Source organism: Ranitomeya variabilis, chromosome 4 (assembly GCF_051348905.1).
Source record: "Ranitomeya variabilis isolate aRanVar5 chromosome 4, aRanVar5.hap1, whole genome shotgun sequence".
In the NCBI taxonomy this organism is placed as follows: domain Eukaryota; kingdom Metazoa; phylum Chordata; class Amphibia; order Anura; family Dendrobatidae; genus Ranitomeya; species Ranitomeya variabilis.
In genome coordinates, this window is record NC_135235.1 from 404,201,314 (window position 1) to 404,229,203 (window position 27,890).

The 27,890-nt window shown below is 43.2% G+C and overlaps 1 protein-coding gene across 3 annotated transcripts in view; it reads right to left on the reverse strand.

Annotated features, from left to right (window-relative positions):
* Window positions 1-243: 243 nt before the first annotated feature.
* Window positions 244-27,890, reverse strand: part of LOC143764943 (uncharacterized) — a 48,001-nt gene continuing 20,354 nt past the window's right edge. The window contains exons 1-5 of one of the 3 annotated variants that reach the window (XM_077251087.1): window positions 23,210-24,896; window positions 16,278-16,419; window positions 3,251-3,355; window positions 3,059-3,182; window positions 244-2,980 (exon numbers count right to left, since the gene is read on the reverse strand). In XM_077251087.1, the coding sequence (XP_077107202.1) occupies window positions 1,491-2,980; window positions 3,059-3,182; window positions 3,251-3,355; window positions 16,278-16,419; window positions 23,210-23,229 (1,881 nt within the window). In that variant the 5' untranslated portion in view covers window positions 23,230-24,896 and the 3' untranslated portion in view covers window positions 244-1,490. Of the gene's footprint in view, window positions 2,981-3,058; window positions 3,183-3,250; window positions 3,356-15,178; window positions 15,417-16,277; window positions 16,420-23,209; window positions 24,897-27,890 lie in introns of those variants that run through there. The other 2 variants (XM_077251086.1, XM_077251088.1) reach the window with 2 other exon arrangements.

A 27,890-nucleotide genomic window follows, 5' to 3' on the forward strand; every position in this document is an offset into this window, starting at 1 on the left:
TCAACCAAGTACTAAAAATGAACATTTTATTTAAAATTATTGAATCTGTCCAATTACTTTTGGTCCTTTTAAAAACAGGGTGGCACCTGTTAAGGAGCTGAAACTCTTAAACCCTTCATCCGATTTTAATGTGGATAACCTCAAATGAAAGCTGAAAGTCTGAACTTCAACTGCATCTGAATTGTTTTGTTTAAAATTCATTGTGGTATTGTCTATAACCAAAACTAGAAAAATGTTGTCTCTGTCCAAATATATATGGACCTAACTGTATGTGCTTAATTCTAAAACTCTGGGCAAAACCGTCAATGAAAAAGACCTGGGTATATGGGTGGATGACAAACTCATATTCAGTGGCCAGTGTCAGGCAGCTGCTACAAAGGCAAATAAAATAATGGGATGCATTAAAAGAGGCATAGATGCTCATGAGGAGAACATAATTTTACCTCTATACAAGTCACTAGTTCGACCACACTTAGAATACTGTGCACAGTTCTGGTCTCCGATGTATAAGAAAGACATAGCTGAACTGGAGCGGGTGCAGAGAAGAGCAACCAAGGTTATTAGAGGACTGGGGGGTCTGCCATACCAAGATAGGTTATTACACTTGGGGCTATTTAGTTTGGAAAAAAGAAGACTAAGGGGTGATCTTATGTTGATGTATAAATATATGAGGGGACAGTACAAAGACCTTTCTGCTGATCTTTTTAATCATAGACCGGTGACAGGGACAAGGGGGCATCCTCTACGTCTGGAGGAAAAAAGGTTTAAGCATAATAACAGACGCGGATTCTTTACTGTAAGAGCAGTGAGACTATGGAACTCTCTGCCGTATGATGTTGTAATGAGTGACTCATTGCTTCAATTTAAGAGGGGACTGGATACCTTTCTGGAAAAGTATAATATTACAGGGTATATATATTAGATTCCTTGATAAGGCGTTGATCCAGGGAACTAGTCTGATTGCCGTATGTGGGGTCGGGAAGGAATTTTTTTTTCCCATGATGGAGCTTAATCTTACCACATGGGTTTTTTTGCCTTCCCCTGGATCAACATGTTAGGGCATGTTAGGCTATGGGTTGATCTAGATGGACTTAAAGTCTTCCTTCAACCTTAATAACTATGCAACTATATCTCTGCAGGTTAATAGCTTTTGAGGTAATGACAGATTCCCTTTAATTGGAGCTATACATGGTTTCTCGTAAATGAGAACAATCTTTTGAGCGAGCGCCATATTTATACGTACAGCAAAGAAATAAAGTTTGCTGCTCTATCTATTTACCTTCCATGGCTAGTTAGTGCATGTTACTTATATATTTCTCTTACTTTATCCTTCATTGGTGTGGTTAGTTCCCCTTTATTGAGATACCTAGTTATTTACAAAATAATATTTCAATTATTTAAGACATATCTAGCACCTTTTTTCTTTTGTTGGTGGTGATACGCAGTTACTTTAGGTGCCTCTCAATTATTTTCTATTTTTCCAAAGCCTGTTAGGTGACATTTAAGTTGGTATAAACCCAACCATTGTCTATCTCATAATCCAGGAAAATATTTGCCTCTTCGGCGAATTCTTGGAAATTTCTCAAAACGTTTTCCTCATCAGCGTGATCTACCGAATATGGAAAAAAATCACTATAATAAGATGTTTCACATTCTGGGTATGAAGAGGTTTCTTCAGGTCTATCACCAGTCATGTGGCTAGAATTTTTGCCAGAAAACTTCTCTCCTGAGTGTGTACTCCTGTGGGTGGCAAGAGTGGAGCTACTAGAGAATGACTTCCCACATTCTGTACATGTAAACGGCTTCTCTCCTGTGTGGATTCGCTGGTGTCTGAGAAGATGAGGCTTACTGGTGAAATACTTGCCGCAGTCCAGACAGACAAAAGGTTTCTCCCCAGTATGAGTCCTCAAGTGTTTCAAAAGATTTGAATCTTGATTAAATTTCTTTCCACATTCCGAACACTCAAAAGGTTTCTCCCCTGTATGGATTCTCTGGTGTCGAATAAGATGAGGGTTACGAGCAAAACTTTTCCCACACTCCTTACAAGCAAATGGTTTTTCTCCTGTGTGTGTCCTTTGATGCATGATGAGGTTTGAACTGCTGGAGAAAAATTTACCACATTCGAAACATTCATACGGCCTTTCCCCTGTGTGTGTCCTCTGATGCCGGATGAGATGCTGACTATCAGAAAAACATTTCCCACATACTAAACAAATATATGATTTGTTTCTTGTTATGCTTGAGTCGTTTAAACAGTTTTTGTATGTGACCAATGACAGATTGACGTCTGCTGGTTCTCTACTGCTGTCTTTGTTTCCAAAAGGATCCTTTGTGAATGAATTTACTAAGGGAATATAGAAGTCTTTACTAAACTGTTCATTGGTAAATGTTGATTCATTACTACTGTTGGAGGACTTGTGAGAAGTTGTGTTGGAGTCTGTGAAGGTTCTACCAACACATGAGAAAGGTTCCTCCTTAATAAGAGGAGACAGAACTCTAAGATGTGTGGATGAATACATTTTACAATCTTTGAGGCTTCTTTCATCACATGATGCTTGTTCCTTCTTAATATTGGTTTGATATTGCTGTATATGATCTGTAGGTGTATAAATCTGGGGATGCGAGAAATTTATGCCATCATATATGGCTGGTTCTTCCTTAATATAAGGAGAAGGTTCATGATGTGTATGATTTATAGGTGTAGAATTTTCAGGTTCTGCAACATTTTTCTGAAATGTTTCCTTTACATGCTGAGAAGTATATAGTTCAGTATTGTCCTTCGATATTACATTGTTTTGATTTGTGAGGTTTAATTCATCAGAGGAATCTAACTTTTCTTTTATATGAACAGATGGGTATTTTTCTGTGTGATCTTTAGAGGTGTGGCTGTTGGCATCTTTAAGTTGTCCTCCATCACATGGGACTTGTTCCTCATTGCTATGAGTCAATGGATCTTGTTTAGTGGCAGCTTTAATTAGGTCTGAAGGAAAGAAGCACAAAGGTGTTAGTTCAGATCCATTAATCTTCTATATATCTTGGTGATCAATCATCTTCTTACCCAGTGATATTATGGACTGCTGGTCCTCCATCATGATGTGATTGTACAGATTCTTGTGTCCTTCTAAATACTCCCACTCCTCCATGGAGAAATAGACAGTGACATCCTCACACCTTATAGGAACCTGACACACAATAATACAGTCAGACACTTCCCTTGGTACAATGTCCCAGTGTTCCCAGCAGCGCTCACCTCTCCAGTCAGCAGCTCAATGATTTTGTTAGTGATGTCTAGGATCTTCTGATCATTGTTCCTTACGTCTATCATTGATTTATGTGGAGACACCATAAGGGAAGACTGTTCATAATCAAAGACAAAAAGGCACATATATCAGGTCACCAAAACAGGTCTTAATTTTTTAAACATGTTTAACTAATTTTAGGAAAGGTTATCTGGCAATAAACTTCTAATTCATTAATTAAAAGGGTATTCGCAAGTTATTAATTTGCTTTAATTAGTTAGACAGCATGAAAATAAGCAAGTTTTTAATTGACTTGCTTTTTTCTATGTGCTGTCATTTTCCTGCAATGAGAGATTTTATTTTTCCTAGTATAAAGTTCGTTTTCATGGAGCTTGGTCACTTGTACCTGCACAGACCCTGGCCCAGTGTGCCTTAGTTACATTCAAGGAGAGAAGTTAACTCTTCACATACCAGCCACCTCTCTCCAGCCCACTGATTTTTCTACACCAGTTATCTGCTCACCTGCCTCCCCAGCTCCTGACTGAGCTGCCTATAACTCTTGCTCTTATCGATCTTCTAGAATCACAATCCCCAGCAGCCAGGTCACTGCTTTCACGGTTTAGAGCATTTTGCGTGTTCAAATACCGTTCTCTGTTTAAACATAGTGATGGCAGTGTAGCCTCCAGAACAAACCATTTATAGCTGTATGTGTTACAGCAGACCTTGTGCTGAGCTTTATAGTTCTACTAATACTGCAGCTCTGCTACTCACCAGAACTTTTACTCAAGGAAGACTGCCTGCTAGGAACCAAGAAGTGAGGAGACTGTAAGAATACGACATTGCTCTGAGCTGCTCAATAGATAACTTGAGAATAACCCTTTAAAGAAACATTGTAATATCTATATTAGGTAAATCTAAGTAAGTGTGTGTGTTATTTAGTGTGTGTGTTAATATGCTCAACAGCAGCCATCTTCTTTGGTTTCCAGGACTGCTCCGATCCTCTTCTGGGGCACATGACTTCAATTCCGACTTAGTGGATCACACTGGGTTTTATGTGTGAGCCGGAAGTTGCTTTTACAGTGTAAGCCTTTGGCGCAGGAGAAAAAAGGAATGTAGTCAGCTTACCGGTCTTAGACGAAATCCCCAGACCTGCCAACGCCCAGCATGGTTCGGGGTGAGCGCCCACAGCAAATGAAGACAAACAGAGAAATGATCCAGCTGGAAGTGGAGGCAGTTCAGACTTTGTGAGACTTTATTAGACAACTAAAGCGATAAATAGTTCTTCAAAAAGAAAAATGTTTACATAGCAAACACCTGGCACACCAGTGAGGAGGATCAACGCGTTTCAACTAAGATGATGGCGCAGGGGATGGTAACTTAAAGCCTGCCGGCCATTTACAGCCTGGAGCATCACTTACTCTTCCCTTAGGCAGTCCCCTATGGACCACGGTGCTTAGACCGCAGGCCCACTTTTGCTGGCAATCAGACCTTTAATTTTACCTTAGGCTGTGAGTATGTGCATGCAGCATTCACTACTGAATGATGCAATATATGCATCACTGGATTATGCACTGATGCTGGGCATTTGTGGGCAGAGTTAGCTCGCTCCCTGCTCCCATCCCACTCTTGACATGAAGGCTGTAGTCTCAGTGTGTCCTATGTCATGTATCTAAAGCAGTCTCAGCATCTCTTATGTGATGTATACCCAACAGGCCCAGTGTAAATTGTGATATATACACCAGTCCCAGTGTCTCCTATGTGATATATGTATACCAGCCCCAGTATATTCTTTGTAATGTATATATAACAGTCCCAGTATATTCTATGTGATGTGTATATATAACAGTCCCAGTATATCCTATGTGATGTGTATATACAACAGTCCCAGTATATCCTATGTGAAGTGTATATACAACAGTCCCAGTATATCCTATGTGATGTGTATATACAACAGTCCCAGTATATCCTATGTGATGTGTATATACAACAGTCCCAGTATATCCTATGTGATGTGTATATACAAGAGTCCCAGTATATCCTATGTGATGTGTATATACAAGAGTCCCAGTATATCCTATGTGATGTGTATATACAAGAGTCCCAGTATATCCTATGTGATGTGTATATACAAGAGTCCCAGTATATCCTATGTGATGTGTATATACAACAGTCGTTGTTATAACGTAATTAGATCATAATGGGAACTTGAAAAAACAGTGGTGAACATAAATTCCCTTAAAAAAACAAATTTTATTAAATAACTATTTAAAATTACACCACCCCAGTGTTCTCCAGGCAGAAAAAAGAACTCTGCCAAAAATAGCTAAAAGTGACCACGACTAGCGCATACCCTGCAATGTCCTAACTGTCACCTGCCTTGCTGTGGAGGTTGGCACCCTAGATAACGCTTTTTTGGCGCCCCCACTCAACGTGGACTACCCCTCACTGCCCTTTCTCACCCTCATATAAAAGGTGGGAAAACAATGATAAAAGAACAGAAATGAAAAAAGCAAAAAAAATGGTCACAAAAAAAAAAATCAGAAAAACTGAATATAATCAAAATTAGCAAAAAGACCAAAGCAGGACAAATAATGCAATCATATATGGTTACAATCCTTGCATCAACATGATTGCCAATTGCTATTCAATAACAATGGGTATGCTGCCAGGTTCGCCATATACAGATATCAATACGGCATCAAACAGTATCAATAAACAAAAAATAGAATTATTCTTACCGTTAATTCGGTTTCTAGGAACCTTCCACGACGGCATATGGAGGTTGTCTCTTTGCCCTAATGGGGAACAGGAAACACAGAGAGGTTAAAAGGACCTCCCACCTCCCACTTGCCAGTGACTTACAACTGAGACCATAGCACTGGTTTACCTTCAGAATCCCAGAACTAATCCAGGAATATGTATCGGGTGGGAAATTAGTGCCGTCGTGGAAGGTTCCTAGAAACCGAATTAACGGTAAGAATAATTCTATTTTCTCTAGTCACCTTCCACGACGGCATATGGAGGAATACCAACTAATTTGGCACTAGGGAGGGACAACGGCCTGGAGTACTTTACGGCCGAAGGCTAAGTCCTTATTGGACAATACATCTAGTCTGTAATGTTTAGAGAAGGTATGGAGTGAAGACCACGTTGCTGCCCTGCAAATCTGCTCCGGAGATGCGCCTGCTCTTTCTGCCCAGGAAACCGATGTAGATCTGGTTGAATGGGCTTTGATTCCTACTGGAGGCAATTTGTTTTGAGCGAGGTAGACTTCCGTTATAGCTTTCTTGATCCATGTAGCGATGGTACTTTTGGCTACTTTTTTCCCTTTGTTTTGTCCTGAGAGATGGACAAATAGGTTATGATCAATTCTAAACGAACGGGTCAGGTCCAAGTACTGTAGAAGAATAACCGGACATCCAAGGTGTTGAATCTTCTTTCTTCCGAGTTTGCTGGATTGTGGCAAAAAGTTGGTAGGAAAATCTCTTGAGAACGATGAAAGTCAGAGATCACCTTCGGAAGAAAAGACGGATCAAGACGGAGCACAATTGAATCATCTCTTACTAGAAGATAAGGTTCTCGTATAGACAAGGCCTGTAATTCACCAATCCTTCTAGCTGAAGTAATGGCTACCAAAAACACCGTTTTGTAGGCTAGATTTTGTGGAGAACAAGAAGATAGTGGTTCAAAAGGTGGACCTGTCAGACCTTGGAGTACTATATTGAGATCCCATGGGGGAACTATGATCTGTTTTCTAGGATTCATTCTAGTAGCTGACGTCATGAACCTTTTAATCCAGCGATGACCCGCTAAATCTTGGTCAAAAACCGAGCTAAGTGCAGAGACCTGTACCTTGAGGGTACTGGGTCTAAGACCTATTTCTAAGCCTTTTTGTAAAAAATCCAAAATGATGGGTATATTAGGCTTGAGAGGGTCTGGAAGGTTAGGCAGACAGAATGAAGAAAACCTTTTCCAGATTTTATTGTAGATGGCGTTGGTTACCGGTTTTCTCGATTTTTGGAGAGTAGCTATGACAGGGAATGATAGTCCTTTAGCTCTTAATACCTGGGCTTCAGCAACCACGCCGCCAAGCTCCACTTCTGAGGGTCTGAGTGGAGAATGGGACCCTGAGAAAGAAGATCGTGCTTTATCGGTAACATTACCGGTCCATCCACTTGTAGTTGGATAATTAAGTTGAACCAACTTCTTTTGGGCCACAATGGAGCTATCAGTATAGTCGGAGTCCCTTCTAGGCGTATCTTCCGTAGAACCTTGGCAAGGATTGGGATTGGTGGAAATGCGTAAGCCAGGCGAAACTGCCAATCTTGGGTTAGAGCATCCAACCCTCTGGGATTGCCTCTTGGGTTCAAGGAAAAAAAGGTTTTGACTTTTGCGTTCTGGTGAGAGGCAAAGAGGTCGACGTCTGGATGACCCCATCTGTGTACTAACATGTTGAATGTTTGAAGCTCCAGGCTCCATTCGCCAGGATGAATATCCTGGTGGCTTAGGTAGTCCGCCTGAATATTTACAGTACCCTTCAGGTGGATTGCCGTCAGGGACAGTAGGTGTTTTTCGGCCCAGGAAAATATTCGAGCGGAGATCTTTTTTAGACTGAGGGTCCTTGTACTGCCCTGGTGCCTGATATGAGCCACCGTGGTCATGATGTCCGAGTATATCTGGACATGTTGTCCAGAAATCTGATGACTTGCCACTAATAGGGACTCTTCCACAGCTTTGAGCTCCCTGAAGTTTGATGATCTCTCGGTGATCGACTGGCTCCAATGACCTTGATAGGGGACATGGTTTACTATGGCTCCCCAGCCCCTCTTGCTGGCATCTGTTTTGATCGTGGATAGAGGGGATTGAATCCAATATACACCTTTCAGAAGGTTCCTGGGATTCATCCACCATGTTAAGGAAGCTTTCACTCTGCCCGGAGTGTGGATCCTCTTGGTAAGAGTGCCAGGTCGACCATCCCAATTGTCTAGAATATGGGCTTGGAGAGTCCTTGAGTGAGCTTGAGCCCAAGCCACCGACTGTATGCAGGCTGTCATGGAGCCCAAAAGCGACATTCCTTCTCGTAGAGTAGGGGACCTCATCTCTTTGAACTTCCAGATTTTTGTTACTAAGGGAAGTCTGTGATCGTCCGGGAGGAAGGACATTTGTTTTGCTGAGTCCAGAATTACTCCCAGAAATCTCCTTGTTTTTGCAGGTTGAAGTTGAGATTTTTCTAGGATTGGAATCCAACCTAGGGATCTCAGAATCTCTAGAGTGGTTGAGACATGGGATATTAGGGTTATCTCAGTGGAAGCTACTATCAGAAGATCGTCCAGATAGGGCACTATGCAGACACCTTGTTTCCGGATGAATGACACTACTTCTGCCATCACCTTGGAAAACACCCTCGGTGCTGAGGAGATGCCGAAGGGAAGGACTCCAAACTGATAGTGCTCCACCCGATGACTCCCCTGTATCGCAAACCTGAGATATTTTTTGTGTCTCTGGTGAATAGGGATGTGGAAATACGCATCCTTGAGGTCGATGGTTGCCATAAAGGAGTGATGTTCTATCAGAGGAATCGCAGATCTTACGGACTCCATCTTGAACTTGCGATATTTCACATGCTGATTCAGACCCTTTAAATTTATAATAATCCTGACGTCTCCCGAAGGTTTGGGAACCAGAAAGAGTCGGGAGTAGTGTCCCTTTCCCCATTCTGATTGTGGGACTGGGGAGATTACATTTGATCTCATAAGATCCTTGAGACCCAAGGACAATAGACTGCGATCCCTTGATGTTGGAAGGGAAGTGATCTTTAGACCCTGAGGGGGGGGGGAGAAATTAACTATTAAAAGGCCCTCCTTGATGACGTTGAGAACCCAGTGGGAACTGGTGATATTTTCCCACTGATCCACATATTTCGAGAGTCTTCCCCCCACCGGGTCGGAGTCATTGTTTGTCCTGTTGGGACTGCTGCTGCTGCTGCTGCGGGACAAAAATATTTTTTCCCCTACCCTTTGCGTAGCTCCACCTGCCGGTTTTTCCTTTACCTCTTGTTTGAGAGGGCTGAGGTTGTGGGCCACGAAAAAAACGTTTTCTAGGCTGTTTTTGCTCCGGGAGCGCTTTCTTTTTGTCGGTAGCCTTATCGAGAATATCGTCTAGGACGGGACCAAAAACGTAATCTCCTTTAAAGGGTATGGCGCAGAGCTTAGCTTTAGAGGTGATATCCCCACTCCATAGCTTAAGCCAGAGGGCTCTTCTGGCAGAGTTGGAAAGTACAAGGGATCTGGCGGCGACTCCAGAGAAGCGTCTGCCAAAAATCCTGTAGCTTTATGCAAAATGGGGAGGGAATCCAATATCTCGCCTCTTGAGGTACCTTGAGATATGTGATTTTCTAATTTCTCAAGCCAGCAGGAGAGGGCTCTAGCCACGCAGGTGGAGGTGACGTTAGCCTTAAGGACAGACGTAGAAGTTTCCCATGATTTTCTGAGGAGACTTTCGATTTTTCTATCCATGGGATCCTTCAATTGTGAAGAATCCTCAAAAGGGAGTGCAGTTCTCTTGGCGACTCTAGCCACCTGCACATCTACCTTGGGAATGTCCAATTTAAGATCATCCTCAAGTGGAAATCTGTGCTTCATTTCTGAAGGGGTACTGAGACGCTTCTCAGGTAGTTCCCATTCCTGATTAATCATACTGACAATGTTAGTATGAACTGGGAAGCCCACTCTCTTCTCCGATGAAAGACCACCAAACATCTGATCCTGTATGGACTGCGGTACAGGTTCCTCTTCTAGTCCCATGGTGTTACGGACAGCAGAGACCAGATCCTCAATATAGTCTGAGGAAAAAAGGTATTTCCTGACCTCAGCTTTAGGTGATACCGGATCCTCCCAGCCAACAGATGAGGCATGAGAGAGGTCTGAATCAGAGTCGGATTCCACAATCTGAATCTTCCTCTTCTTAGCCGGGGAATGAGGTTGCGGCTGCGGAGGTGGGGGTGGAGGTGTAAAAGCTGCCAGGGAAGATTGTACCTCCTGTTTTACTAGTGAGCGAACCTCATCTAACAGAAATGGCTGCTCAGCTCTTATTATTCTGTCAGTACATGGCTGACAGGAGTTTCTTATCCCAGTTAGGAGGGCATTTAATGGAACAGACAGGGCACTTCTTCCTATTGGCACCTTTAGGGGCAGGTTTTTCTCCCTGAAATATACAAAGGGAGAGAGGGGTGAGGACTTCTAACCCCTGCTACACTCCTCCCGGATCCCATCCCTGCAAACACTCACAGAGGCAGGGGTGGCGCTGGGCTCCGCAGATACAGGGCATGAAGAACCATCCATACTGGGGGAAATAGCCTTACCTCAGTGGTGGTTCAGCAGGCTTTTATGGACGCCGTCCTAGCACCTGCCTCCAGCGATCATCCCCCTCCGGATCCAGGTGAGGGAGCTCTAAGGTCCGACACGCTGGCCGGCGAAACCCGGAAGTACCGGCTTCTCAGTGTATGGGGAAAACCGGAAGTAACGCGTCACTTCCGGAACGCCGAGCCGACAGCATGGAGGAGGAGGATGCCGGGCAGCTCCAGGAGGAGCTCGGTCAGGGAACCCAGGCCTGCTTTGCCCTCGTGGGGGCACGGGAAGGCCAGGAGGGGGTCCCGAGGTACCTGCGAGCAGGACGACGGGAGCAGCGTAAGGAGGAGGCTTGAAGCGACCGTCTGCTGCCCGGCTATACAGGCAGAGCCTGCGAAGGTACCATAGCCGCCGGCCACTACAGCACATGGAAAACCTCTCCCTGTCCCATGGGGAACAGGAAAGATACTGGCAAGTGGGAGGTCCTTTTAACCTCTCTGTGTTTCCTGTTCCCCATTAGGGCAAAGAGACAACCTCCATATGCTGTCGTGGAAGGTGACTAGAGAAAAAGAGAGAAAGAAAGTGCCCATAAAATACTATACTATCCAAAATCTAGTTGAAATGGTTATCTAACAGTCTAGATTATGCCCATAGATGGGGCCCGCAACATCAGTAATCCATACAAGATGCGCCCTTAATATATATAATAGTAAAGATGGAAGACACTTATCCAGATATTGTGCGCCTCAACGCGTTTCCCCGTGGTGCGGTTCATCAGGAGGCCCATCATATATGTCAGATATCAGATGCCATAGATAAAAAGCATAACCGGCGGTTCACATCGGGCGGAGTTATATACCCCCGTCTATACAGTCGCTCCAATCAGCGCCATCGCTAATCAGTGATGGCCGAAAAACTGGGTAATTAGATGTTTACCTGCCATGTCCCAAAGCGGATTCCCAATTGCAGCGTGGGTCCCAGAGTACTACACATGCCCGGAAGTGTTTCCCCCGTTCAGCATGACTCACCACAGCGTACCATCCCGCAGCGTGCGTTCCAGTCTAATGCGCAAGACCGGAAGTGGTATCTCCTTTCCATCTGCCTGTGACGCATAGCGTGGGCCCCAGGGTACTGCGCATGCCCGGGGGTATTCCCCCGTATAATACATATCCCTACAGCATTACTTCTTGCAGTGTGCGTCCCACTACACTACGCAGGACCGGAAGATAAGCCTCCTCTCCATCTGTCTACGATACATATTACCACTGAGACCCATCTGTTAATTCTAGTGCGTACAATCTCATGAGGTCCCGGAATGATCTAATAATGATACCGAACATCTATCATTCCTTATTTGACCCTGTCAATGCTGGAATAAATAGGGGAACCTTTTTCAAGAGAATAAAATTCATTATCAAAGGACAATGGCAGTCTAATTAATAGAAATATATAACCGATACACAAATACAGATTCTGATAAACAAAACCTACAATAAGGCGCATGTACAAACATGCCATAACATGCAGTTTTAATTCAAAGGTATACCCCCCAACAAGAACACATTTCGAGAGCACATAAATGGACGTCATCCATCAGAGATAAGGAACTATCAGATAAAGCAGGTATATGAAAGATATTCATTAAGCCCCTTCGGGGATAATGATTGCAACCTATACATCCATTCTGTTTCCTTCCGTTGGATGGCTCTATCCAGGTTACCACCCCTTATTTTAGGTCTAATCAATTCCACCATATTAAAGGTAATTTCTTTCAAATTGCCCCCATGTACTTCATTCATATGACGGGCAAAAGGGGTGTCCCTTTTATTCCTTATATCGCACACGTGCTCTCCAACCCTTAGCCTCAGTTCCCTAATCGTCTTACCAATGTAATCTTTCGGGCAGGTGCACGTGGCTTTGTATACCACACCAGTTGATTTACAGTTACCAAAATCTCTGATATAATATACTCTACCATTTGCCGCACTGCAAAAGGTCTTACACTGTGTCATCATTGTGCATCTCGAGCAGTTACCACATTTGAAAAAACCATTTGGTTTTCTGTCAAGCCATGTACCTTCCTTTTTGGGCTTCTCATATAAACTGTGGACCAGGGTGTCCCCAATGGTCCTCCCTCTCCTGTACGTGATGCTCGGTTTAGGAGATACCAAGTTACTTAAATTGGGGTCTGCAAGCAAGATCCCCCAGTGCTTGCGAAAGATCTGAAATACTCTGTCCGACTGCCCGTCATATGTACCGATCATTCTGACTATATTCTCTGTAGTTTCCCGATCCCTCTTTACCAATAGGGACTGTCTATTAGTCGTTAATGCCTCTCTGAACGGGCCATCCAACACATTTTTTTGGGTAACCTCTTGCTCTGAACCGCCCATATAGGTCCTTTGCCTGTTTCCTAAAGATCCCCACATCTGAACAATTCCTCCTAATACGTAGGAACTGCCCTTTCGGTATTCCTCTCCTTAGGGGCAAAGGGTGATAACTCGTCCACCTTAACAGGTTATTGGCCGCAGTAGGTTTCCGAAAAGTACATGTATTGATCCCTCCATCCTGTTTTTTCGAAATGGTCAAATCAAGAAAATTTATACTATGCTCATGATACTCGGATGTAAATCTCAAGCCGATCATATTGATGTTAATACTCTCAACAAAACTGCAGAACTCACTTGCAGAGCCCGACCAGAAAATCAGAATGTCATCGATATATCTGGCCCAAAGAGTGATGAACGGGCTCCAACATGTTTCCTCCTCCACAAAGATAAGGGTTTCCTCCCACCAGCCCAGGAAGATATTAGCATACGTGGGGGCACAAGGGCTCTCCATCGCTGTACCCCTGAGCTGGTGGAAGTACTTCCCGCTGAACAGGAAGTAGTTGTGGGTCAGGACAAACGACAATAATCTCAGAACAAAAACATTATGCTCACCGCACTCCACCGCCCTTGTCTTTAGGAAAAGTGTCACAGCCTTCCTCCCATACTCATGTGGGGTACTACTGTACAACGCCTCTACGTCTATCGACGCTAGCAGTATGTCATCTCCCAGTCTCAGTGGTAATATGTATCGTAGACAGATGGAGAGGAGGCTTATCTTCCCATGTGACCATTTTTTTTGCTTTTTTCATTTCTGTTCTTTTATCATTGTTTTCCCACCTTTTATATGAGGATGAGAAAGGGCAGTGAGGGGTAGTCCACATTGAGTGGGGGCGCCAAAAAAGCGTTATCTAGGGTGCCAACCTCCACAGCAAGGCAGGTGACAGTTAGGACATTGCAGGGTATGCGCTAGTCGTGGTCACTTTCAGCTATTTTTGGCAGAGTCTTTTTTCTCCTGGGAGAACACTGGGGTGGTGTAATTTTAAATAGTTATATACAACAGCCCCAGTATATCCTATGTGATGTGTATATACAACAGTCCCAGTATATCCTATGTGATGTGTATATACAACAGTCCCAGTATATCCTATGTGATGTGTATATACAACAGTCCCAGTATATCCTATGTGATGTGTATATACAACAGTCCCAGTATATCCTATGTGATGTGTATATACAACAGTCCCAGTATATCCTATGTGATGTGTATATACAACAGTCCCAGTATATCCTATGTGATGTGTATATAGAACAGTCCCAGTATATCCTATGTGATGTGTATATAGAACAGTCCCAGTATATCCTATGTGATGTGTATATACAACAGTCCCAGTATATCCTATGTGATGTGTATATACAACAGTCCCAGTATATCCTATGTGATGTGTATATACAACAGACCTAGTATATCATAAGTGATGTGCATATACAACAGTCCCAGTGTATCCTATGTGATGTGTATATACAACAGTCCCAGTATATCCTATGTGATGTGTATATATACCAGTCCCAGTGTATCCTATGTGATGTGTATATATACCAGTCCCAGTGTAGCCTACATGATAAATACAGCAGCTTCAGTATCTCTTATGTGATGTATATACACCTATCCCAGTGTGTACTATATGAAACATATATGACAGTCTCAGAGTCTCCTGATGTATCTGCATCAGTCTCAGTGTATCCTAAGCTACATATATGTAAATATTTATATATAAATCCCAGTGTAGCTTACATAAAATATATATATATATATATATATATATATATATATATATATATATATATATATATCTATATCTATATATATATATATCTATATATATATCTATATCTATATCTATATATATATATATATATATAGCAGTCTGTATCTCTTATGTGATGTATAAACACCAGTCTCTGTGTCTCCTATGTGATGTACATAGTGCAAACCTCCCACTGCTCGAGTTCTATAAATGTAACATGAGCAGTGATGAATTTGCCACCTTGAGCAGACCTACAGTGTAATATACATCTGTGTTCGGAACAATTTCCTGCTGCGAGTTCTTTCCAAATCATAGCAAAGAGTTGAAACCTCTCAAGACTGACACAAATCTGGAAAAGCAGTTAGTAACATGATCATTACCATCTAACATCACACTGCACAAAAGAGACGCATTTCCAGTTATCAGATTTGTTGAATTAATTGTTTGACCAAATATACCTGGATTATTTTCAAGTTGATAATTTTGTACGGCCCCCGGAATGATAGCTTAAATATCAAAGTGGCTGTTGGCATAAAAACGGTTCTTAACCCGGGCAGGAGTCTTGTTTTGAAACTCTATAGGCTTGCATTGTAAAAACACGTCCAGCTCGCACATAAACCCCAGTGTGATCCGGCAAGTTGGGAAAAGAAGTAATATGAGTTAGAAGAGGACCAGATAGCAGAAAATAGCAATATCTAAACCAAAATGTGTAAATTCAGCAGATGAGTCCAAATAGGATAACAGGAAACACAGCAAAATGGACTAAAACGTAACTTTTACTCGTATTAAATAGATAAAAAGTGAAAAATGTGTCACCCAAAATATTAAATGTAAAAATGGGGTAAGGTCCTGCAATGAGACTTAACCAAAAAGACCCCAATTAGGATTCCAGACAACTCCGCCTGTACAAGTCTTTGCGGAGTAAACGCTGACCAAAGTATGGTTTTGAAGCCACAACTACCAAAAGTACTAACATATAAGTGGCAGGGCCATACTCCATACAAATGGTTACATGCAAGAAAATTATCACTATTTATTAAAAATTGCAGCAAACATATTGCTAGTGATTAATACAGTACAGCGGTAAAGGAACAATCTCACCGGTTTCAAGATGAAAGGGGCTGGAGCACCGGAAAACCTCTGGTCAGGGAGTAATCCGGATCTTGGTAAGTAGGGACGACAATGCCCTGTCATTCCCTATGGGGCTACAAATATACTAACCCCAGAGCTCCCGCCCTTACAAGGGCAGTCCACAGCTACCCCTGCAATATCATGCCCTGCACTCTCCCTGTAGTCAGTCCCGACGCGTTTCCTCCAAGCCAATCATCAGGGGACCTGCTTGTGCAGAGAGATGAGTGCCTACGTGCTAGAAAAGGGAGACAAATGGTGCTGCCACCCCCTATGCTGTCTTGCAGAGGACCAGATAGCAATCGGTGAGCAAATTAACACACTTACACTATATTACACACCTTACACAGGTTTAGCGAAAAAAAAAAAATATATATTGGGTGAGCTACTTTAAGGGCCTATCCAACATCAGGAAACAAAATTTCTCACTTCTCCGGTCAGCAAGTAGATGATCTCCAGGGCAAGGTGTAGTATCTTCTCTGTCATCTGACTATTCTTTTTGTCCATCGTTTGTTCTTTGGAAAAAGGGTTGATAGCTTTGCCTGGTTTCTGTGGCATATCATGAAGGCACCTAAGAAGAAAGTTTATTATTGTATACTGCTATTTTTGCAGGCAGATAATAATTCTACAGATATCTTCTGAATTCTCCAGGTTCAACTGCAAAGTTTAATTGCAGAATTTGTATTACGCGTTTAAGGAGAATTAGACAGCTTGGAATAGCAAAGCTGTTTACCCCTTTTTTATCTTCCTGCCCTGTCACTCAATATTATATTGCAGCAACATTGCAATTTAAAGGGTTAGACAACATTTACGGTACATTTAATTTTTAAAAAAGCAAATAAAATAAACCACCTATTTTTTTCCACCAGGCACCAAAGCTTCCTTATTTATTATTTTTAAGAGGTGCAAGCATGTGATTGTTGCAGCTAAAAAATGGCTGAGATAACCCCTTTAATGTGAACCATATAAAAATAGTTTGCACAATGCCACGGGCTCACCATAATTTACGGCAGCTTATACAGCTCACTACCGGCACTATGAGCCATGAAATGGGGTAACTTTGAAATGTTTAGATGTTGCGAATAATTCAGACTGGTAGCTACAGGAAGTGTTTATTCAGACAAGAAACAATACATGTAATGGCAGCCAGCTCATACACCTGTCTGCCATGCGCATAATCCCACAGATCTAGACATGGACCCATTCATGTCCGCAACGCAAAGATGTGACAGGCTCAAGAATTTAAACACTGACAAGCATAATAAACTTACAGTACAAAAGTATTGCAATGCTTTATAGAAGTGTTCAAAGGATCAATATTTATACAAATGGAAAAAAAGTCCATTGTATAATATTGATGATTTTTGAGAAGTTAAAATTAGAACTCCGGCTCCTCATGTTGAGTTTCAGGGGTAGTTGGGAGGAGGGTTGGAGAATTGGTGGTTATGAGTGTTGATATATGATTGGTCTGATTGAAGACTTGTTTCTGTTGTTGGTGCACAGGTTTCTCCGATACATTTACTATCAATATTACAATTAAATGCCCTTTTATTGCGCTCACCAAAGTTTAACATAGTTAACTAGTATTTTTTGATTATATCTATTGTTTTACATATTTGGTATCGCCGAGTTCAGAATTGCCCGATCTATCAACACAAAAAAAGGATTAACCTGATCGCTAAACGGCGTAGCGAGAAAAAAGTAAAAATGCCAAAATTACGTTTTTTTCATCGGCGCGACATTGCATTAAAATGCAATAACGGGCGAGCAAAAGATCATATCTGCACCAAAATGGTATAATTAAAAACATCAGCTTGGCACGCAAAAAAATAAGCCTTCATCCAACCCGAGATCATGAAAAATGGAGATGCTACGGGTATCAGAAAATGGCGCAATTATATATATATATTTTTTTTTTTAAACAACGTTTGTAATTTTTTTTCACCACTTAAATAAAAATGAACCTAGACATGTTTGGTGTCTATGAACTCACAATGACCTGGAGAATCATATTGGCAGGTCAGTTTTAGCATTTAGTGAACATAGTAAAAAAGCAAAACAAAAAACAAATGTGGGATTGCACTTTTTCTGCAATTTCACCGCACTTGGAATTTTTTTCCCGTTTTCTAGCACAAGACATGGTAAAACAAATGGGGTTGTTCAAAGTACAACTCGTCGCACAAAAAACAAGCCCCACATGGCCATATTGACGGAAAAATAAAAAAGTTATGTCTCTGGGAAGAAGGGGAGCAAAAAACAAAAACAGAAAAACAAAAATACCTCCGGGGGTTAAGGAATGTGTCCAGTCAACAGCCATGATTTCCAGCTCAAGCATCATTGAGTTAGTAAAGATGGCCTTTCTCCTTCAATAACTGTTGGCTAAACACTCCTTTAGTCGATAGTTTTTTCATCCTGTATGATTAGTTCGGACAAGCATGCATGTGTTTGAAGGGAAAATGGGGAAACCTCTGCCAGTGCCTTATCTCCTGTGAGACAACGGATCCGGCATATTGAAATCCAACTTGCCCGATTCTTCTTTCCTCTTGGAGAGTCAGAACACCCATATACGTTAGATGCTTAGATCGTCCTGCTGAAATTGGAGGGCTGACGAAAGCTCTTCTAATGTGTATACGCTCCTTAGGATAATGACCAGAAACACATTTTACCTACATATGATTGAACAGAAAAAAATGACTTCTCAGCAGCCTTATCAAAGCCTACCTGAGTCCTGTTTAGGTGCTGTAATAGCAAATCAAATGAAATCTGTCACCACCTTTTTTATGTGAGCCACGGGGTTACAGAGCAGAGCCAGAAGACCACAGCATCTGCTCCTACTCCTATGCTGAAAAGAAGCACTCCACCTTATTTTTATATGGTGTACATTTCTTTTGGCAGTACAAGGGTTAATTGGCCATATTGGGAGCTCTGGGAATCTGAGCTCTCAGCTGAGCTAGATTTGGCACTCCTATCCCCTTTATAATCCTGATTTACTGACACACATCGTCAGAGCTAGCTTATGCTGCATGGCTGGGATGATAGTAGTGGTTATATGAGGTTTATCAGTGACTGTTGCTTGGGTTTGTAAATGTGATAATTCCCTTTCCTTCTCCTACTTTGTTTTTTTCCCATCCTCCACTCCACGATGCATTCCTCTGTTATATGTGAGTGAATATTTGTATGCCTGGTATTTTCAGTTGCCCCTGTTCGTGTTGCCTTGTTATTCCGGTTGGTGTACTGCTGTGCACGGTTACTACCCTCTTCCCTGGGTGGAGGAAGGGTTCAGAGTGCAGATACAAGAGATAAGGCAAGTTACATGGCCACGGCATCTTCACCTTCAGAAGTAACCCAGGTAATAAGGCGAACTAGGTTGCCCCCTAGCGTTAGGGACAGGGAAGGAGCCCCTGGTCTAGGGACACCTGGTTATGCACCAGTTCAGACTATATTGCTGTTCAGTCAGTTTTCTTATATTTACTATGTACTATATTTTCTGACTTGAACGCTCCGCCCTTCACCATGCTGTGATTTTAATTACATCCAGACACAGTTGGTTCTGAGCTTCCTATAAAAGCAGGCTTTACCATGTTATTAGCCATAGGTAAGTGTTCACACTAGGCAGTCAGCTCAGGTACCCATCCGTTTTGAGATTACCTTGACGTTTGGTGGATGGGCTCACAACTTTTGGCCAAATCTTGTGCTAAGAATCTCATGTGTTTTTTTCATAAATTTCCCAAGCCATTATGCTATTCACATTTCATGTCTTGCACATTTCCTTGCCTTAGCACAGTAAATTTTGAGTGCAGCCATTGATCTATTTGCTAGGGACACCAGACAACCGAGTCTTGACATTAGCTTTGACTGAATTTTTTTTTTTTATCCATTATGGATCCTATTACTGCTCTGACAGTGCATCTGCAACAGCTCAGTGTGGAGGTGGCATATCTATGCACTTTTTGCAGCTCCCTAACACATCAGGTGTGGGAATCATGACTCCCAGGCAACCCGTAGTGGAGCTCAAGATCGCTTTGACTGACAGGTTCTCTGGGGGGCATGACAAGTTTGTAGTTTTCAGGGAGGCCTATAAACTGTACTTTAGGTTACATGGTTCCTCAGGTACAGAGGAGCAACGTGTGGGGATAATAATCTTGCTCCTTCAGAGGGACCCGCAAGCATGGGCTTTTTCTCTCTCCTCTGACTCCCCGACGCTTTAAACAGTAAAGGAATTTTTTCTGGAGCTGGGTCTTATATATGACGAGTCCTACCGTGTTTCTTTGGCAGAGTCCACACTGTGCCAGCTCCATCAGGGAGACCGGTGATCCACAGACACTAAGTGGAATGACCCTGCACTCTGTAGCCTGTTCTGTGAGGGGCTATCAGTAAGGGTGAAGGATGCCTTAGCCCTGTATGAGACTCCAGTCTCCCTTGAGGTGGCCATGTCTCTGGTTATCTGGGTTGATTGCCGTCTTCGCCAGAGACATAGGGAGACATCCCAATTTGCGGAAGGTCCTGGACCAAGGGAGATCGGGTCTGAGTCATCTGAGGAACCGATGCAGGTGGGTGCGGAGTCTCATCCTAGAAAATAATCTGAAAAGGGGGATTGTGCTACTGCGGCAAAAAGAGCCATTTTGTGGTCACGTGTCCTTCCCGACATCACAGTAAAACAACTGCCGAAAAACTAAGAAGCCTGGGTTGGGGAGAGGTTTGCAACCAGGGTGTACTTATCGCCTCCATGGGTAGGATACAATTTTTTATGTCACCTGAGATTCACCTGGGTGAAATTACGGTGGTTGTGTCTGCATTTCTGGATAGTGGGTTTAACTTGATTGGCTTCCAGGTCTGGGGCCTCAATCCACATACAATGTCCAGACCCATATCTATAATCGCCATCAACTCCGCTCCCTTGAAACGGGGATTTTATTCAAGACGTCCGAGGTTTACATCTTCAGGTAGGGGACATGCACTCTGAAGTAATAGACTTATGAGCTAGAGGATCTGCCCTCTCCTGTGGTTCTTGGACTTCCTTGGCTCACTCTGCACAATCCTGTTGCAGATTGGCAGACTCAGAAAGTGGTAAAGTGAAGTGAGTATTTTCAAGGAGACTGCTATTACATTGATATTAATTGTAATTAGTGTGCTTAAAGGGGCTTGCAGCCTTATGTGTCTTTCACATCTGAGGTTACTTTTTTTGTTATTATTGTTTCATTAGTTCATTTTAAAGAAATTAGTAAAATACAAATTTTATGATTTCGAATTTGTGCATTTCTGTTCACTCCTTGGTGAATATTGTAGTGTAACGGACGGAATATGATAGTATAATCTGACACATTATAAGGCCGGGATCACACATACGTGAGATACGGCCGAGTCTCACAGGTGAAAACCCAGCTCTGGCGCCGGCACTCCGGAGCGGAGCGTGCAGCCGCACAGCAATACATGGAGCTGCACGCTCCGCTCCGGAGTGCCGGCACCAGAAGAGGGTTTTCACTTGCGAGACTCGGCCGTATCTCGCGTATGCGTGATCCCAGCCAATGAATCAGATTGTAGGCGCAAAATGGTTTTCAAAACTGGACCTCAGGGGGGCGTATAATCTCAGTCACATTAAAGAGGGTGATGAGTCGAAAACAGCTTTCAATACGCCTGAGGGACAATATGAGAACCTAGTGATGCCATTTGGGTTAACGATCGTGCCCGCCGTCTCTCAGCATTTTGTAAATGACACCTTTAGTCACCTGGTAGGTAGATTTATGGTAATCTATCTTGATGACTGTCAGGAATTTGATATAGTTGATTCTATATTAAAAAGCACACTGAGCTCTGCTACATCCATTAGGTCTGTGTGAGACACGCTGCAGCTGCGGTTTCCCCCACAGCCCCTCCTTCTCACTGCCTAGAAAGCTTTTCTTCTCACTCTGCCTGCATGTGTAATCCTATACTCCTTCCCCCCTCCCTCAAGAATGCGAGTAAGCAGCATCCAGCTCTTTGTCTGAAACCATGTGCTTCTTTGTGTATCAGAGAGTTATCTAAGATGGAATAATTCGACCCCAGGTAGGGAGATAGGTGTGAAAGTTACATATTTGGGATGTGTCAGGGTAGAGCGACACGCAGTGTTTTCTAATGTCCCGTACCAGAAAAAACTGAGACATACAATATTGCTTACCCAAGATACATAGGCAAGTCATGTTTAGACTTAATAGAACGCTACTCTCGAACCAAGATCAATGGCGGTCATGTCGTCGTGCCACGAGCTTGCACCACCAGTTCATTAAATTACGGAAGTTTTGGTTGTTTAGAAAAGAGGAGTGCTTTCATAACTCAGCCCACTCAGTGATGTCATGACCCAGGGGGGTATAAGATAGAGGGAGCTCATTTTACACTAGTTCTTGCCCAGGGAGCCGCTACAGAGAGACTCTGTGATGCATTTTGATGTCACCCCTTCCCCAAGCCGCATGGTCAGGCATGATAAAACAGATGTAAGTTTATATTCACCTTTAATCCCTTTTATTTTGTAATTGTCTGTACATACGATAATTGTCTCACCTAGTAATATCTTTTTATACCTTTTGTAAACACTGCCTTATCTTTTTTTGGAATAAAAGTTATAATATTTACTAGCTTCCTTTTCCTTGCTCTAATACGTACCTCCAACGTCCTCTGAAATAAATTTCGCTACTAACTGGATTGGCTCCTGACCCATTATTAATCTTAATAGGAGCTAGTGGCAGAGAAGTGTCATGCGCTGGTAGGTAAAGCTGGCAGTGACGAAACGGGGTTTATAAGTGTATTGCTCGGCTGCGGCTGGGAATAATTACATCACCCTCACGGCAGCGTGCTCAATAGCCAGTACACAGCCGGGCAGCCTTTCTGGCGACTAATTATCCTAGTTGCAGTTCCCTGACTGACCTGAGGGTAAGGGGGGAGCTCGAGAGCTGCAAGTTCCAAACTGTAACTGGGATAAATAAGTCCCTGCAGTACGAAGTGGGGGCAACCAAACCCCCCGGTTCATGACAATGACATATTAATTTACTCACCTGACCTTTAGTCACATCAGGTATGTCAGGTAGGTTTTGCAAATACTCAGACAAATTATTTCTCAAACCGAAGAAATTTATGTTTTCAGTTGAGGTCCCTTTTCTAGGATATGTGTTATAGTCCACCGGTTTTCGTATGGATCTGGCTAAAGTACAGGCGGTACTGGATTGGGGTCGTCCTGAGGATTTGAAGGCGTTACAAAGGTTTTTATGTTTTGCCAACTACTATCGTAAGTTTATCAAAAACTTTTAGGTAGTAGCCAAACCTCTGACGGATATGAATAGGAACGGGATGGACTTTTCCTAGTGGTCCAGTCCGGTCAGGTCATTCGATACCTTGAAGAGGTGTTTTGCATCTGTGCCGATCCTCATACAGCCTGACGTCACTCAGCCTTTTATCGTCGAGGTTGACACGTCTGAGGTGGGAGTGGGGGCTGTATTGTCGCAGAGTGTGTGTCTCCTCGTAAATGGCATCCATGTGCATATTTTTCGAAAAAACTGTCGTCTGCAGAGAAGAATTATGACATTGGTAACAGGGAACTTTTGGCAATCAAGTGGGCTTTTGAAGAGTGGCGTCATTATTTTGAGGGAGCAGTTCATCCGGTTATAGTGATCATGGATCATACGAATTTTGTATATTTAGAATCTGCGAAACGTCTAACACCTCTAAATAATCGTGAACCGGTACCTATTCTACAAAAAATTATTATAGCGTCTATATGATCTGATCTTGAAAAAGAGGTTGTTGACGCTCAGAGGGACACCCCCTACTGCCTGTCCATTAGGTAACCTGTTTGTACCTGTGAATCTGAGTCTAAGAATCCTTAGTGAACATCACAATTCGGTCTGGGAGAGGACATCTAGATAATAAAGCCACCAGTGATCTTCTTAGGCCGGTTTCACATTTGCGGTTGTGTCCGCAGCGTTTCTTCCGCAATTATCCGCATGCATTGTGTTTTCCTATATTTAACATTAGGGACGCATGTGTCTGCGATCGGCTGCGTTTTGCCGCGTTTGACGACGCATGCGTCGTTTCGTCGTCTGCGGTTTGGCGCGGTAAACGCAACATGTAGTAATTTTAGAGGCGTCAATTTGCCGCCTAGAAACGTATGCGGTTGTTAGCGCAAGGAATGCGGCAAAAAAACGCATTACTATCTATGGGAACGCATGCGTACACATGTCTTTGCGTACGCATGCGTTTGATGCGCTTGCGTACTTCGGACTGCGCATGCCCATTAAAGACACACCCTCCTGGAAAAATCAAACGCATGCGCATAAAAAGCGCAAACACATGTAAAAACGCATGCAAACGCTGCATTATTTTTAGCATCATGCGTAAGCTGATGCGGATAATAAACGCTGCGTAATCAGACGTTTGCATGCGTTTTTGCATGCGTTTGCGGTTGAGGATGATACACTGCGGATTCTAACTCAAATGTGAAAGTAGCCTTACTCAGTGTTTTTGGTGGCCAGGGGTTCATCAGGATGTCCGGGAGTGTGTAGCCGCCTGCAGTGTCTGTGCGTGTTCTAAGACTTCTCATACTCGTCCGTCGGGGTCTCACCAACCATTGGAAATTCCCAGTAGACCTTGGACTCACTTGTCGGTCGATTTTATCATGGATCTACCAGTGTCAGTGGGGAATACTGTAATTTTGGTGGTGGTGGATAGATTCAGTATAATGTCTCATTTTATTGCATTGTATGCTTTACAGAACGCCAAGTCCTTGGCGCAAATTTTTGTCAAGGAAATTGTAAAATTACATTACCGATATTGTTTCCAAGCTTTGGATGGCGTTTTGCACCCGTCTGGGGATCCATCTGTCATTCTCTTCTGCATTTCACCTGCAGTCTAATGGGCAAACTGAACAGGTTAATTAGAATTTGGAGACTTATCTTAGGTGTTTTGTGTCTGAGAATAAGGAGGATTGTGTTACCTACTTACCGCTAGCCAAATTTGCAGTAAATAATTGTCGTCATGAGTCTACTGGTAAGAGAGTTGAGCGAATTTGCTCGTGTCCCTGCTTATTCGGCATGCTGTAGCGCTTACCGAATAAGCTGCAGAGGGAACCCGGCTTCCTGGATCGCTCCGGCTGATCAGCTGTTCGGCTCCGCAGCTGCATGTGTTGCGGCTGTGTGACTGTCATGACACATGCATGGAGAGCCTGTTTGTTGGGCTCTCAATGCATGTGTCGTGACTGTCACACAGCCGCAACACATGCAGCTGCGGAGCCGAACACCTGATTAGCCGGAGCGATCCAGGAAGCCGGGTTCCCTTTGCAGCTTATTAGGTAAGTACTATAGCTTGCCGAATAAGCAGGGATCCGAGCAAATTCGCTCAACTCTACTGGTAAGTCCCCGTTCTTCGGAGTGTACAGGTTTAATTTCAGTTCAGCTCATTTAATAAGAATCATTCTTCTGGATACCTGGGCGTCCCCTGACGAAGGAGCCTGTGCTCCGAAACGCGCGTCGGGTCTTGACGTGCGGGCCACACATCGGACACCTGTTTATGTACCACCCCGGACCAGGTAATATTTATTTGAACAGCATGAGTTGTCTGCTGTATGGGCGATATCGGCACCATCCTGGTTCAGTTTTTGGTGGGATGTGTTATGAATATAGTAATGGCTGTTTTTTGATGTGTAATATTGTCAGTCCTCCCTGGACATCTTTGTTATTATACTTGAACTCCTCATACACAGTGATTCAGTAGCCTCTTTTTGAGGGATACATGTTGGTGGTGCGGTGTTCCAGGGGATCATGATGTAATGTAGTGCACTATGTTCATTACAGCCATTCTCTTCTAGTGGTGTCCACTCCCCATACTTACATCTTTTATATTTAGGGAGATACTGTTGGGCCTGCATGTTTTGTATCTACACGGCAGTATTCGTGTTGTGACCTGTGCCATTTTTTTCCCTATCTTTGTTCCATGTTTGTATGTACATTTTAATGTTTGCATTAATAAAGGGTTGTTTTTATTGCTTATAGTTTTTGCCGTATGGTCGTTTTTCTTGTGGTTTCCACATCTCTCCCTTATTGGTGGGGATACGGTCCTGAGGAGAGGCTATGGGTACCAGCATCTGACGTCAATGCGGCCAAACTTATCTGGCCTTTTCACATGGCACACCCTGATAAACCCGATCCTGAGGTTCCAGAGGTCCCTCGTAGAAGGGGGGGGTGGACTGTCACGGGGTGACTGCGACAGAGCGGAGCCAGAAGACCACAGCATCTGATTGCTTTAACTCCTGGGCTGAAAAGCACTTCACCTTCTTTTTACACAGTGTAAATTTCTTTTGGCAGTACAGGGGTTAATAGGCCATGTTGAGAGCTCTGGGAGTCTGGGCTCTCAGCTGAGCCACTACTATCCGCTATATAATCTGGGTCCTGACTGACACACATTGTCAGAGGTAGCTTATGCTGCATGGCTGGGAGGATAGGAGTTAGTGGTTATATGAGAAGGCGTATGGTGGGTTTACCATAGTTACATAGTTATTAAGGTTGAAGGAACACTTTAAGTCCATCTAGTTCAACCCATAGACTAACATGCCCTAACATGTTGATCCAGGGGAAGGCAAAAAAAACCCATGTGGCAAGAGAAAGCTCCACCATGGGGAAAAAAATTCCTTCCCGACCCCACATACGGCAATCAGACTAGTTCCCTGGATCAACGCCCCATCAAGGAATCTAATATATATACCCTGTAACATTATACTTTTCCAGAAAGGTATCCAGTCCCCTCTTAAATTTAAGTAATGACTCACTCATTACATCATACGGCAGAGAGTTCCATAGTCTCACTGCTCTTACAGTAAAGAATCCGCGTCTGTTATTATGCTTAAACCTTCTTTCCTCCAGACGTAGAGGATGCCCCCTTGTCCCTGTCACCGGTCTATGAATAAAAAGATCATCAGAAAGGTCTTTGTACTGTCCCCTCATATATTTATACATTAACATAAGATCACCCCTTAAGGTACCTTCACAATAAGCGACGCTGCAGCGATATCGACAACGATGCCGATCGCTGCAGCATCGCTGTTTGGTCACTGGAGAGCTGTCACACAGACAGCTCTCCAGCGACCAACGATGCCGAAGTCCCCGGGTAACCAGGGTAAACATCGGGTTGCTAAGCACAGGGCCGCTTTCCAGCCGACACTGACACACTCAGTGCAGGAAGCTCTGAGCAGCAGCGCGGACGCTGGGGGATGTGACAGACATCAGAGGGTGAGTATGTAGTGTTTTTTTTTTTACTTTTACAATGGTAACCAGGGTAAATATCGGGTTACTAAGCGCGGCCCTGCGCTTAGTAACCCGATATTTACCCTGGTTACCATTGTAAAACATCGCTGGCATTGTTGCTTTTGCTGTCAAACACGACGATACACGCCGATCTGACGACCAAATAAAGTTCTGAACTTTCAGCAACGACCAGCGATATCACAGCAGGATCCTGATCGCTGCTGCGTGTCAAACACAACGATATCGCTATCCAGGACACTGCAACGTCACGGATCGCTATCGTTATCGTTGTAAAGTCGCTTAGTGTGAAGGTACCTTTAGCCTTCGTTTTTCCAAACTAAATAGCCCCAAGTGCAATAACCTATCTTGGTATTGCCGACCCCCCAGTCCTCTAATAACCTTGGTCGCTCTTCTCTGCACCCGCTCTAGTTCAGCTATGTCTTTCTTATACAGCGGAGACCAGAACTGTGCACAGTATTCTAAGTGTGGTCGAACTAGTGACTTGTATAGAGGTAAAATTATGTTCTCCTCATGAGCATCTATGCCTCCTTTAATGCATCCCATTATTTTATTTGCCTTTGTAGCAGCTGCCTGACACTGGCCACTGAATATGAGTTTGTCATCCACCCATACACCCAGGTCTTTTTCATTGACGGTTTTGCCCAGAGTTTTAGAATTAAGCACATAGTTATACATCTTATTACTTCTACCCAAGTGCATGACCTTACATTTATCCCCATTAAAGCTCATTTGCCATTTATCAGCCCAAGCTTCTAGTTTA